Source organism: Taurulus bubalis (genome assembly GCF_910589615.1).
Source record: "Taurulus bubalis genome assembly, chromosome: 20".
NCBI classification, from domain to species: domain Eukaryota; kingdom Metazoa; phylum Chordata; class Actinopteri; order Perciformes; family Cottidae; genus Taurulus; species Taurulus bubalis.
The window spans coordinates 4429408-4442282 of record NC_136608.1 but is presented as its reverse complement, the minus strand read 5'-3'; the positions used below and the strand labels follow the sequence as shown (position 1 = coordinate 4442282).

General features: G+C 44.1%; 1 protein-coding gene across 1 annotated transcript; it reads right to left on the bottom strand.

Moving 5' to 3' along the window:
• Positions 1 to 237: 237 nt before the first annotated feature.
• LOC306752300 (basic helix-loop-helix ARNT-like protein 2) lies at positions 238 to 11829 on the bottom strand (the record flags this gene model as incomplete). Its single annotated transcript, XM_079236049.1, has 18 exons — positions 238 to 395; positions 710 to 806; positions 1655 to 1745; positions 1900 to 2011; positions 2123 to 2178; positions 2370 to 2520; positions 2732 to 2838; positions 3072 to 3306; positions 4782 to 4931; positions 5029 to 5143; positions 5994 to 6086; positions 6177 to 6259; positions 6349 to 6506; positions 6665 to 6706; positions 6796 to 6834; positions 6978 to 7071; positions 11561 to 11662; positions 11823 to 11829. The coding sequence occupies 18 exons, from the start codon at positions 11827 to 11829 to the stop codon at positions 238 to 240; spliced, it is 1890 nt and encodes a 629-aa protein (XP_079092175.1).
• Positions 11830 to 12875: the final 1046 nt, after the last annotated feature.

The following is a 12875-nucleotide window of genomic DNA, read 5'->3' as shown; positions in this document are numbered from 1 at the left end:
AGGCTCCGGGTACACTTGAACCTCACATTCCTTGATGTGAGAGCCGAAGGGAGGGAGGGAGGGCAACAAGGTGATCACAGTAACAACAATTCCTCTCTACTCTCGTTAGGCTCTCAAGCATGACGCGTCTCGACCTTTGGTACGAGTCCAGTGGGTTCAATTGCGCAAGGCAGGCTCAGTCGGCCACCGAAGGAACAAGTGCACGGCCCAGGGGAGAGCTTAAAGTCCATGCTTCCCCTAGAAAGGCCAGTGTAAGTCCTCAAAGTCCCCAGATTTACCCATGTTCACATCCGTCTCCAGCAAGCTCATGATGACCGCCATGGCTGCCTCGTCGCTGCTGAAGCTGCTCAGGCCCGGCACCACCATGCTGTCCAAGTCCAGCTGGGACGCCTCGCCTGGGCGGAGAAAAGAGAACTTTAGGGGGGGAAAACTGCACCGATGTTGTTTGGGATATTGTTATAAATAACCCCCATAGTGGGATTAAAGTGTTTAAATCTCATGGAACATTTTGGATCACCGGCTGATTAGCTGTGAAATGGTGAGCGGGGTCAACAAAACAAAGACAGCAGGAGTTTAATTGTCAATATCAAATGTCTAAAGGTCTTTTTGAAGCCTTTTGAGACAGCCGCACATTTCTTCTTTGTCTCTTCTGCATAGATGTAGAGAGAAGCTGCTGCGCTTGGATTCATGTTTATCCCGCTGACATTACCTGAACTTTCAGAAGTCGCACTGCCGGCGCCCGCTGCCGTCCTGGAGTCAGACTGGGACTGTGAGGAACTGCCCGCCGCCTCCTCTCTGCTGGACGCCTGGAACAAATAGCGAGACGTCAAAACACTGCACAGGGCCTCTACTTTCTCCACTGGAGTGTGTAATGAAACCCAGGAAAACAAGATGTCGAAGTAGCCGCTGCCTTTTCTGCAAATAGCAAATTTGAGTATGTCTAACATTTGAATAAGACTCGCACTATAAGCACACGTGAGCGTGCCGTCGTAGAAATATAACTCAAATCACTACTTTAGGTAAATTACAAGTATGATTGAATCATTCTATTACAAGTGACAGCGCTTCATATTACTGTTACATGAGGTGGAGAACTCAATGAATTGTCGGGTCACCTGGAAGCTGCTTCCACGTGATGCACCTGCATCCCCAGAACACTCATTTGCATGTACGAACAACTAGCCTGGATTTGCATACAAATAACACGCAGCATCAACATTAGCATAAAGTGATGTAATGAATTGAAGTGTAATGAGGTAGAGGTTTAAAGTCTCAATATTTGAGGAAAGGTTTACATACGTTGATCAGAAGGTCATCATAAACACTGATCATGGAATAACTACCATGATCATGATAACAAAAAAGGGCCGCCAGTCTTGCAAGCAAACATCTCATCCCTTCATCTTTTTATCCCATTAGATGTTTGTGTGAAATTGGCCCAATAATGTTTTTGTGAGGTCACAGTGACCTTGACCTCTGGCCTCTGAATTATAATCAGTTCAACGTCGAGTCCAAATCTAAAGAAACTCCCTCCAGGCGTTCCTCGTTCAGGAGAATGAAGCGGACGGATGAACAACGCGAAACATTATGAAATAAAACAACTGGTGTATGTGCCTCTGAGTCAATGTGCTGCTGTGGTAAAGAGGACACTCACGCTGTTGCTGGTTTGTGGAGAAACCAGTGGGCATTTCTCCTGGGCCGGGCCGAACGGACTGGAAGCCCCGCTTGATGGAGAGGAGTTCATCCTGTTAGGAAACAGGCGGGAACACAGCAGGATGTTAGAGCTTTGATTTTTTTTTAATCATGCAACCGCATTTAGTCAATGTTGACTTTTAACCCGTTGCTCCGTAGGCAAGATGTCTTCCCCTCCCATCTCATACATATATTCCCACAATGCACCTGTAGGACTCGATGAGCTCATTCGCGATTTGGGTCCCTATGCTGCCCGCGTAGATCATTGTGCCCACACTGCTGGAAAGGCCGGGAATTATGGGTAACTGCTTTGTGTCCTCTGGGGAATAAGACAAGTAGATCAACCGTTATGATAAAAAATAAAAAAATCACACACAAGAGATAAATGTATGTGTATGTAAATAAAATATACACGGAATGTATTTCTTACCCTGAAGATCTTTTGAGTCGTCCGTCTCCTCATCTTTAGTGTGACTAGGCCCCCTGCTGGTGCAAAGGAGAATTTATGCTGCTATTTAATTCATGAATAAACTGTATTTTACAGCTGTGCTACAGGGATATGATGTCATCAGCACAGAAACAGAGCTTTTGGAAAGCATGAGTGAAAAGCGGGAGCTGAGGTGTTTGTGACAACACATTGCATCTGTCAACATCTTCATGATTGAATCAATACTTACGAGACAACCCTGTTTGAAGACACGATGAACTCTACTTCTTTGGTCCATGGATTGGTGAAACTAAACCACTGACTTTGGAGGGAAACGTAGGAGCCGTATTTCGTTTTGAACTTGTAGCACTGCGTCTCCATCTTCTCTTTGCTTCGAAGAACTGCTAAGAGATTTGACACGGGTGTTACAACAGAAACTAGTAAAGGAGGGTACATTTCTTGAGCTTCTCCACAACAAAAACACAAAAGGTGCCGCATTTCTTTCCAAACACACACACGCATCTTGTTTTTGGGGAACACTCATCTCAATCAAGTTCTGGATTGAAATCAGATTTAGGGTTAAAGTTGCCAACTGCGTTTGCTTTCCATCACCTTGCCTGTGTTTCTCCGCCAGGTGCCGCAGGTCGTCCTGATGGAAGTACTCGTAGCACGACGTGCCGAGAACTTCCTGCGGCAAATAACCGATGACTGTCGTGGCTCTGGGGGGAAAAGAGGAGGACGCAGAGGGAGTTCAGTTACTCCGGCCTTCTCCGTCTCGGCAGACAGAAAAGGATTGTGTCCACTGACAGTCAAACTGACAGAACTCTGGCTGTGCTCAGACGCCTCCTCGCCACAACTCTGCCGTTCTTTTCTCAGCGGAAACAAATCCATGACTCTAAAGATAAATGGATACGTGTGCAGATGGAGGCGGCTCCAGTCGGAGGAAACTCACTGTTGTTCTACGAAAGTGAACTTTCCGTCGATGGCACAGCGGGTGACGAACTCGGAGGGCCTGATGCTGATGCCTTTGGGCGGCTGGTTGGGCACGTGGGTGAGCAGGCGGCACACCGTCACCAGGCAGGTCAGGTTGGAGGTCTCCTTCTCGGCGTCGCCCTCCGAGTCCAGCTGGCTGCTCGGCCAACTCCGCATGTATCCGGTGCACTGGAGGGTACAGTATCTGTAAGTGTCTGTGGGCACAGAAACAACGAGGTATTTGGAAACATAATATAGATTTTAGTTTACGTTTTGAGTGCAAAATTGCACTTAAAATCAATCAAATGCCTATGAAGTAGTCATGAATGCCCTAATTAAGTAATTTAATTTAAGTTAAATTAAGTTAATTAGTGGCCATTTAGGGTCCATTATAGTGTTAACTTGTTAAAGAAATAAGCCTGCCGATACTTTTTTTCCCCTCATGGTAAACAAATCCCATGACAATAATGTGTTCATACTTTTCATTTTCCCTTTCTCAATCAGCCCCAAGCGCATTTATTCCAAACCAAAGATGGAAATCTATAACAATGGTTACAAATGTTTTATAAAAAAAAAAGTCAAGGCTAAAGAATGTCTTTAGAAAGCTGGGAACTGTAGTTTCAACTAAACGCAGGGGTAAATTGTGCATTTGTCAGGGACTACTTCCAGCTGCGGATTTATTCACATTTGGTTCAGTGCAGTTGCTGATATGAGCCACTGTGTGGCGCCACACCTCCTGTTTCTGTCACCACAATGCAACATTGCAACACTGACCTACTTCCTGTGAAGGACTAGTGTTTTGTTTTCTATTGTGGCAAAAAATATCTCATTCAAACTCTTTAGGGAAAGTAATATATGTGGGTATTTTAACAAGAAACAGTACAATTGTTTGCTCAAAATGTATCTATCACAGACAATAGTGTCTGTAAAGAGGGAAACAAGTATAGTATTTAATGATTACCTTAAATAAGCAGCTACAGAAATAAGAGACTAGTTTCTGTTAATGATTTCCATGGACATTATCTTTGGCACACAGCCTTATTCTCCTCATCTGTTTGGGCCAAAGGGCCAAAAGGGCCCTGCAGGTCCAGAACGCAAACATAACTCTGTATGCGCTTGTGTGTGTGTGTGTGTATATATATATATATATATATATATATATATATATATATATATTACCAGGATTACATTTACCGAGCCTCAAGTAGCAAATGAGTGAGATTTACTGCTTAGACCTCATTCAGTGGTCAGTTAAGTCATCTAGAGTTCAACTGATATGAGAACGTGAAAGAAAATGATAATTATTCTGGAGCCGATAGCTTAAATGTTGTTGATATTTGACCATCTGCATGCCAAACACTTAAAAATGCACGTCTATTTCCTGCGCAGTTGTGTAGTTTAGAGAATAGAAAGGCCTCAGTTACAGATCAGCAGCAATGAGAATCCTCTTGAAGCGCTCTAGTGGTCACGTGAACTGAAGGAAGTCAAGGTTTTTGTCTCTACCTGAGCATATTCACCTAAAAGAAAGCTTTCTTTTACAGCGAGGTGGCTCAAGAAGATTAATCAAAGCAAAAGCAGCATTGCTGCTGCACGGATAAATGTTCAGTTCCTTCACATGAGTGTCTCTGGTTGAACCGACGTGTGGCTAAAAACCCCGATGGTGATGTCACAGCGACATCATCGAACCCACCTTTCTTTTTGGGACTACAGGGCAGCAAGTGCTTGTCCTCTTGCTTCCCCGCCAACCGACTGTGCTTCATCCGACAGAAGAAGGACCTCCGGGCCCCGGTGGACAAGTGGGGCGGCCTGACGGGGGCCTCCGCCTGGACCTGAACCCCGGCTGCACACAGAAAGACAGCGATAAGCTGTAGTGTTACTCGTCAGCTTTCTGTCGTCTTCTACTCTTTTCCCGCCGTGTTCTCAGGCGACAGACTTACTGTCAGCGTCGACGAGGCGTTGGCGAGGGGACTCTGAAGACGACAGCTGCTCCTTCACCTTATTGATGTCTTTGGGGTGGATGAAGTCGAACAAGCTCTGCCCAGTCAGCTCAAACTGTGAAGGCAAATGACGTGCACCCATTGATACATTAACATCTAGGGCTTATTTTATTCGTCTTTCTTCACAGTCTAACAACCAGTTGCTTAATCGTCGTCCCACAGCTCATTGAGTAAACGCATCTGCACTACGAGAGAGTTGCAGCAGCAAGTATCCAGTCAAGGTTCACTGGTAAAGCCAGGATAACACGCGCTGCCCTGCAGACACGGTGTCAGATTACACCAGACGCTTTTCTACTTCCCTAAAGTCCGCCTTAAAGCTGGAAAATGTGGTCAGGAATGTAGAGCAGGTGTGGTTAGCATGCCTGGCTGCTAATCCCCACACTGACAACGATGTATAGAGGTCAGAAACTGTTGGCCCTGCAAAAGTACAAGTATATTTGGCCTTGATTGATACGTTTTACTTGCAATATTATCAGACTTTCATTAGAGCTTAAAACAAAAGTCATATGTTTTGTTTGCTCATACAATCCGTAGACACACGATTTTGTATTGTAGGCTGGATAAAGATCCAGTTCCTCAACCAGCATGAAGTGAAGCACATGCTGAGAGCAGCTGGATTGGAGACTTTCATACGGGGCCCCAAAGTGACCAAATGCAGGAGCCCTTTAGCTGCTAACATGAAAACGTTCCACTGTGTTCACCAGCTTTAACATTCAAGTTTCTGCCATTTGTTTTGCCTCTTCCTGCAAATTGACATTCAGATACAAGAATAGAAGTCCAATTAGGGAACACTTGAGTTAAATGTTTTGCATGTCAGCCAGCTGGCCCAGCCGGATGGCCTGCTTTTTAATAATTACAGCTGATGACCGCAGCGCGATGAGGTCGGATATAGAAGTGCAACATACCCGGTTAAAGTTGAGGATCTTGGAGATGGACTCGGAGATGAACAGGACTTTAGCCCGGTCACAGCTTACAATTAAGAGGAAACCATCTGCAGCCTGGGAGAAAAATGTAAAAATGGACAAATCAATACACAGATAGATGTTGCGATCACGTGGCACTCATCGGGGTCGTACAGGAGGACCTACCCTGAGCAGAAGGTGCCTGAGGTCATCGTGAGGCAGGATTGAAGGCTTGTGGGTGCCGTTTGTGAAGGCGCCGCTCGACCCAACTGGAAACAAAGAAGGGGAAAACAAGCTTTACGATGGATCAGAATAGACGTCGCTGACATTTTAAATAATCGTGTGGGTTCAGACTTACCTTTGAGGACTTTCAGGTGTTGCACGGCCTTCCGCAGGACAGTGAGTTTGTCAAGTTTCCGAGCCATGGGCAGACAGGCGGGGATCATGGCCGCCAGCTCGTCGATGAGGTTGTTCATCTTATCCCGCCGCCGCTTCTCGATCTGCCGGTGAGGCTCCCTGCAGGCGCAGACACAAATCAGACAGAATTATACCTACTCTATCTATCTATTTAGTAGTCAAACCTAGTCAAATTACACATTAAATGAGACCAATCAAAAGCCACAGAGGCTTTTCAAGACAGATGTTGCAATCATTTGATGTAAAAATAGAATTACCTGAAGCATTTTATTTTGACGTGCTGATCGTCATCCTCAGATCTACAAAGGAATGCGATCAAAACAGTAAATATTTGCCCGTGTTCTCTCAGAAGACAGTGTGTGAACAAAAGCAGGAAGTAAGTGTTTACCCGCAGAGGTCGTCATCCAATTGGAAGTCGACGCTGTGCCTGAAGGATGGGACATATTCTCGGTCATTTAATTATAAGAAGAATGTATGCATTGTACAGTACAGTGTTTTTCATATATATATATATATATATTTATATATATATATATATATCACTCTTCTTACTGTACGTGGGTGCCTGACCTCTCCTCCACATCTCCCTTCCGTTTCCTTGGCAGCTCACCAGCCGGCAGCGAGGAGCCCGCTTGGTTTGGGCCTTCCTCCTCTGCAGCGAGATCTGATACAGGAAAACAAATCACAGAGGCGTGAGAGACGGCATGCGAATGCATCAACCTTCAGAGCGCTGTGGCGCTGGCTTGTCGGGTGCCCTATTAATAATTCACCATGAATGAATGAATAAGACTTGCTCTGCCACTGGAGTTCGTTGGGTTTGTTGCTCATAGAGAATGCAAATAATTAATTAACACACGAATGAAGCTGATTCCGTTTCTTATTCAGTGCAAATGCCTTGAACTACTTTTCAAATGGACTTACTGTAAATAAAAAAAAGAATGTGTATAACAATAATAATAATACGAATCACCTGGATTGGACAACAGATAGCTGACATGGAAAACTGTGTGACCACAACAAAGTCAATGCAATGTAAGATACTGTATGTTGTCTAATTACTAGCAACATTGGCAACTGTTGCACCCAATCTGGTTGACGTTTTTAGAAATATTTAAGTATTATAAATATTTATAAGTGCTCATAGGAGGCAATGCTACTTTAATAAAAAGAGTAGTAAGTAAAGAACATTAAAAACAGTTCTGTTGGACAGTTCAGGGCTCAACAATAAGACCTTCCTGCTTGCATGGGGCAAGTAAGATGCCACATCGGACTAAGGAGTAAGCCTTCTTATATATTGTATTGTTGTTTCACCACTGTACAGCACTTTGGTCAACCTTTGATGTTTTTAAGTGTGCTCTTTAAATTAATTTAATTAAAAAAAAATGCTTATCTCCGTTGAGCGTTGCACATGCAGAGCACCGATCGGCGCGCGGGGAAATGGCGGCAGGTCAAGACGAAGCTTACGAGTTAACGTGTAAATGAGCATTTCAATGAAACCGGAGTTCAGTTGGATGGCGTTAGAGAGTGGGAGAAACTCCAACTATGTATTCTGCAGTTTGTTGCAAGTTAGAGAGCAAGGCTGATAAAACATGACCATTCACTTTACTCTTTGTTGCTATATTGCTACTTCGCACTAATAAATACAACAATCTGTATATGGGGCAAGTCAAAACTGACTTTGGGAATGGAGAAACATTTTTGTTTTAGCATTGACCATACTATTAATCACTGGCCTTCCTTTGCTCCTACAACGCAGACATGTGCATCCATCTACTGTCAGTCCCAGAGTAGCACATCTCGTGTGTTTACGTCTTCTAGATGTGACCGTTTGTCTTATTTTGAAACTACAAGCTATTGTGGCACAACCTGAGCAGAATGCCTCAACATTTGAAACCAGTTTTCTGTTCAATGACTCAAAAACAAAAAGGCTGATACCTCACTCACTCAGGAATGTTGTTCCAAAGGTTGGAAATCTTTTAAGGCCGACCCATGCCTGCCAGAAACATTTCTGACAGCACGACTAACAATTCCTCCCTTCCTTCTATTTATGTCTCTCGCCAAACAAACTCCCCTCCCTCCCCCTCTACCCACACACACACACACACAAACCTCGGCCTTGCTCCGCTGTCATCCGTCTCTTTCTGTGCGTGCGCTGGCTCATGGGTGCCATTAAACGCTCTGCTCCTGACTGTCAGTTTGAAGGCACGTGAGAGTAAAGTCGTCCTACCTCACGTTTACATAATGCAGCGACACTGACCTACTTCCATCTCAGGACCGCCGTGTGTGAAACTGTGACATTTACTGGAAGGAACTTTTCATTCAACGTGACTGACCCACATTCTCCTGCTTTTCCTCTCTTACGAAATGAAGCAGATGAGCTTCACCAGTGATGCTGCACAACACGCCGCCTCCAACGTTACAGCTTAGTGAAGAGTGTGTGTGTGTGTGTGTGTGTGTGTGTGTGTGTGTGTGTGTGTGTGTGTGTGTCCCGCCAGCTGTCTGACTAGAACGCGTGCCCTCGAGGAAGGGACAGTGCCTGCTTTGTGCTGGTGTGGAGGCGGGGTGGGAGCTAGTCGGAGCCAAAAGCTGGATACACATTCTGACCAATGGATTTCCATGACCAAGCATTTTGTGAAATCTCGGTGAATACATATAAAAAGTGAGAACATGTAGTATTTGAACTAACAATGAGAGCGTATGCCTGCTTATGTTTTGAGCGTCTTTCTTTTAAAAGCATGTTCATTATTTCAAACTCAGCGTGAATGAACGTCATGAACACATGAATATAACACATTTACATGACTTTTCCAAAACTTTTGGGATTTTATCCCAGGCCTGCGGATGACATGGCGCGTTACTGAAACGTGGACTGACCTCCGCGGGGTGGAGATGCACGGCGGTGTAACAAACCCAGTATGACCGCGGGGGCAGGAGCACGATGTGACCTACATGCATTTTATAACAAGTGTACGCTTTATTCCGCTTGAGTGACTTGAAAGTAGAATAGAGTATGACCTGCTTCGAATTGTAGACTTGACAATAGTATTATATAGAAAGTCTCTTTAGCTGTGTGAGAGGACTCGGATGTCTTGAGCAGCATCAAGACAAATCATTCTGTTTGCTTACTGTAAAAAAAAAGCTTTTCTTCTTCTGTTACATTGGCAACCATATTTTCAGTTGCAGCAACCAAAAGCTGACGCCTGGTTTTCAGCGTGGCGTCCACTTTTAATAGTTGGGGTTGAGGCCTGGTTATATGAAGACTATGAACGGATTAATTAACAATACATTTACCATTGTAGGTGTCGTTATTGGCATTTTTGGTGGTTTACTACTGATTTTGATTATTGTCTGGGGGTGAAAATACACACATGACCCTCTACAAATTATAGGTTTGAATAACATTTACATTTTTACAAACTGAATGAATGAATATATACTTTATTAATCCCCAAGGGGAAATTTGGGAAATTTGGCAACTGTATCTGCTTTATGTTATGAATTAATTTTTGAATATTGGAAATTAACTTATGAGCACTTCACAAATATATGAATGAAGTGTTCATTATATTTGTTTTAACCAATCTGGAGTTAGTATTCATAAGACTATTTGGAGGCCCTTTCACAGACACATCATGTTATTACAGAGAAGAAGCATAACTTAACATGGGGGGACTGGGGATCGAGCCGGCTACCTTGTGGTTGCAGGACGACCACTCATCCCTCTGAGCTACAGCCACCCTAAAATTAGCACAAAGACACAACTATACTCAAAATAGCTACAATGACACCCGAAAACAACAATGAAGACACACTAAAGAACTACAAAAACATGCAAAACGACCATAAAGATCCCAAAATGACGATGAAGATACTCAGAATAACTACATAACTACTGCACCATGTAGAGTATAATCAAGTTAAAGATGTCTAATAGTCTTCTGACCTCAGCTTGAGTTCAGTATAGTGTGTTTTTAACAGTGTGATCTGATCCGCCTCAGATATTTATATAGTCGCACTATGCCAGAGCTCAGTCTGCTGGCTTCTAGGAACAGACCCACGAGAATTGGGGTTTTTAATGGATGCAGAACAGGCAGGCATTAACTAAAGTTACAGTATGTTCTTGGCTATTTCTGGTTCACTGACCTACAATGTCTGCACGTACAAAGCACATGCAAATTAAATGACTTTTTGGGGCAACAACAATAGATTGTGACCGTGTTGGATTATAAACATGATCTAGCAAAGTTAGAAGCAATAGTAGCAGAGGCTATGCACCTAACATACAGTTAGTGACACGTTTTGGGAACAAGGTTAAGCATGTATTTCTTTTCTATTTTTTAAGAATTGTATTTAATCTGTGCATTTTATACTTCAATCCCTTCACATTAGTGAACTGTCTCCAGCTCCCTCTGCTGCACAGCGAAGGCAGCGCCGCTCTACTGATCTACTGACCTACTTCTGAAACAAGCTGTGGGAGAAAAACACACGGAACCTCGTGGAACCACGTGACGCGCTAAGCTCCCTACGGACGTTTTGGGGAAGGAGAGGCTCATACAAAAATACTTTGGCCAGCGAGGAAAATAAGGTGGCAAAAGCTAATGAATAGGTTAGGCTTGACAAAAACAGTTAAAATGACTTCATATCAGGGTGATATTAAGCCAGAGGTTTACCCTCCCGGTGCAGGAACAAAGCATACCGTCCGCGCGCCGCCAATCGGTGACGAGCACGTTGTGCGGAATAATGAATGGACAAAAGGCTTTTGGCCGCTGCGGCACGGTCGTTCCCCGGTTGCCAAGCGGTATTTTCGGCACAGCAGGTTATGAGGCAGGTTGCCGCAGACAGACACTTCTTCTGGGCTAGCAGCGCACTTCTTCCGTCGCGTCTGACGGACGTACGTTGCGTCAACTGGACGCTTCAGTGTCAAAGTTGAAAGTAAAGTGAAACAATACAAAAGTAACTCGCAATTCGTTAGTTGCATGAAGGGACGAGTGAAGCTCGGAGGTACTTTCTGGAAGGATTCTCCGCAGCTTTAATTGTCCATTTGTCCAGTAAAAAACACACACAAGTCACGGATAACACAACGCTATAGCGCGCGCCGGAATGCGCACGAGCATTGCTGTGGTCCTCACGCGGCCCGTCCCATCGGCACGTACCTGTCTGCCGGTCCGTCCCGTCAGAGCCAGAGGCCGACATGCCCGCGGCCTGGAGCCGTGTCCCCGGTGCTGACTGCGGCGCGCCGCATGCGGAGCCACCAGCTGTAGAGGAGCGGCAACAAGAGGAGAGGGAGCTGCACAGAGCCGGGTGTTGTTGTATCCTTTACTTACATTTCTCCTCCTCCTCCTCCTCCTCCTCTTTTTTATGAAAGGAGGCGGGTGTTGGGGGTGCAGGAAAAGTGAGGGATGGGTGAGAACGGACCACCCATGTCTAGGAAACAACAAGGAATCGTTCACACTTGTCTCCTCCTTCCTCGCCTTTTGGGTTCATTGGCACAGCTGCTATCCATTCATCACTATAGTGAATCAGCAGCCCTTTAGTTTGAAAATAAAAGCGGAAATAAAAACGTAAAATGTGTTTTTCCTCTTCTTCATTGAACTGGCTGACCTCGTTTCTCGGTGTGAAAGCTGGATGACATTTGCACAATTATGTATGCTATTTTAAATGTATGGTTTCAGAATAGTCTGCAGTTTATTTGTTTTATTCATGCATTTCACTGCAGTTATAACATGCACATAGTGGCTGTTTTGTATGTTGGCTGCAGTGAACTATGTTCTGCTGGTTTGTAGTGCGCATGACAAAAGGTCGTAAATCATAACTCGCGTTAAATGATTAATTTAAGAAGGGATGGTGTAACTGGACTGGAACGATACCGTGACAGTGATATATTAAGTATCAGATTCCTTTCAGTACCGGTGAGAGATTCTTCCGGTGATCCTGTGTTGCGCGCGCATCACCGGTCTGACTTTTTGCTCCTCTCTTTGCTCCCACCACCAAACACAGCGGCGATAGGGAGGAGGTCGCACTCCGTCAATATTTCCTAGTACACAAAAAGAACCATGGAAATAAAGACACAGTGGGAATTTTCATGTACACATTTCCTACGAGGACACTATTTGAATAGCATTATTCAAGATGTGCTTTTAAAACATAAACATACTCTGAATAATACAACAACAAAAAGTATTTACACAGTACAAAACTGTTAAAACTTCAGTAAAGGTTGTTCCTTCATAAAGGATGACAAGTTATCTATAATACTACTTTCAAGTCTGATAATGAGGCCATCAAGGGTATTAAGTGAGACAATCTTTCTGTGTTTTACATAAATATATTTGACATAGTGACATTATAAGAACCACAATGTAGAAGAAACATGTTGTTGGCACTGTGAAAATAGCCTACTTTGAACATTTTAGTCAATAAGGTTTTCATCCTCGTGAATTTCTCAAACACAACATCAAGTAGAAAAAC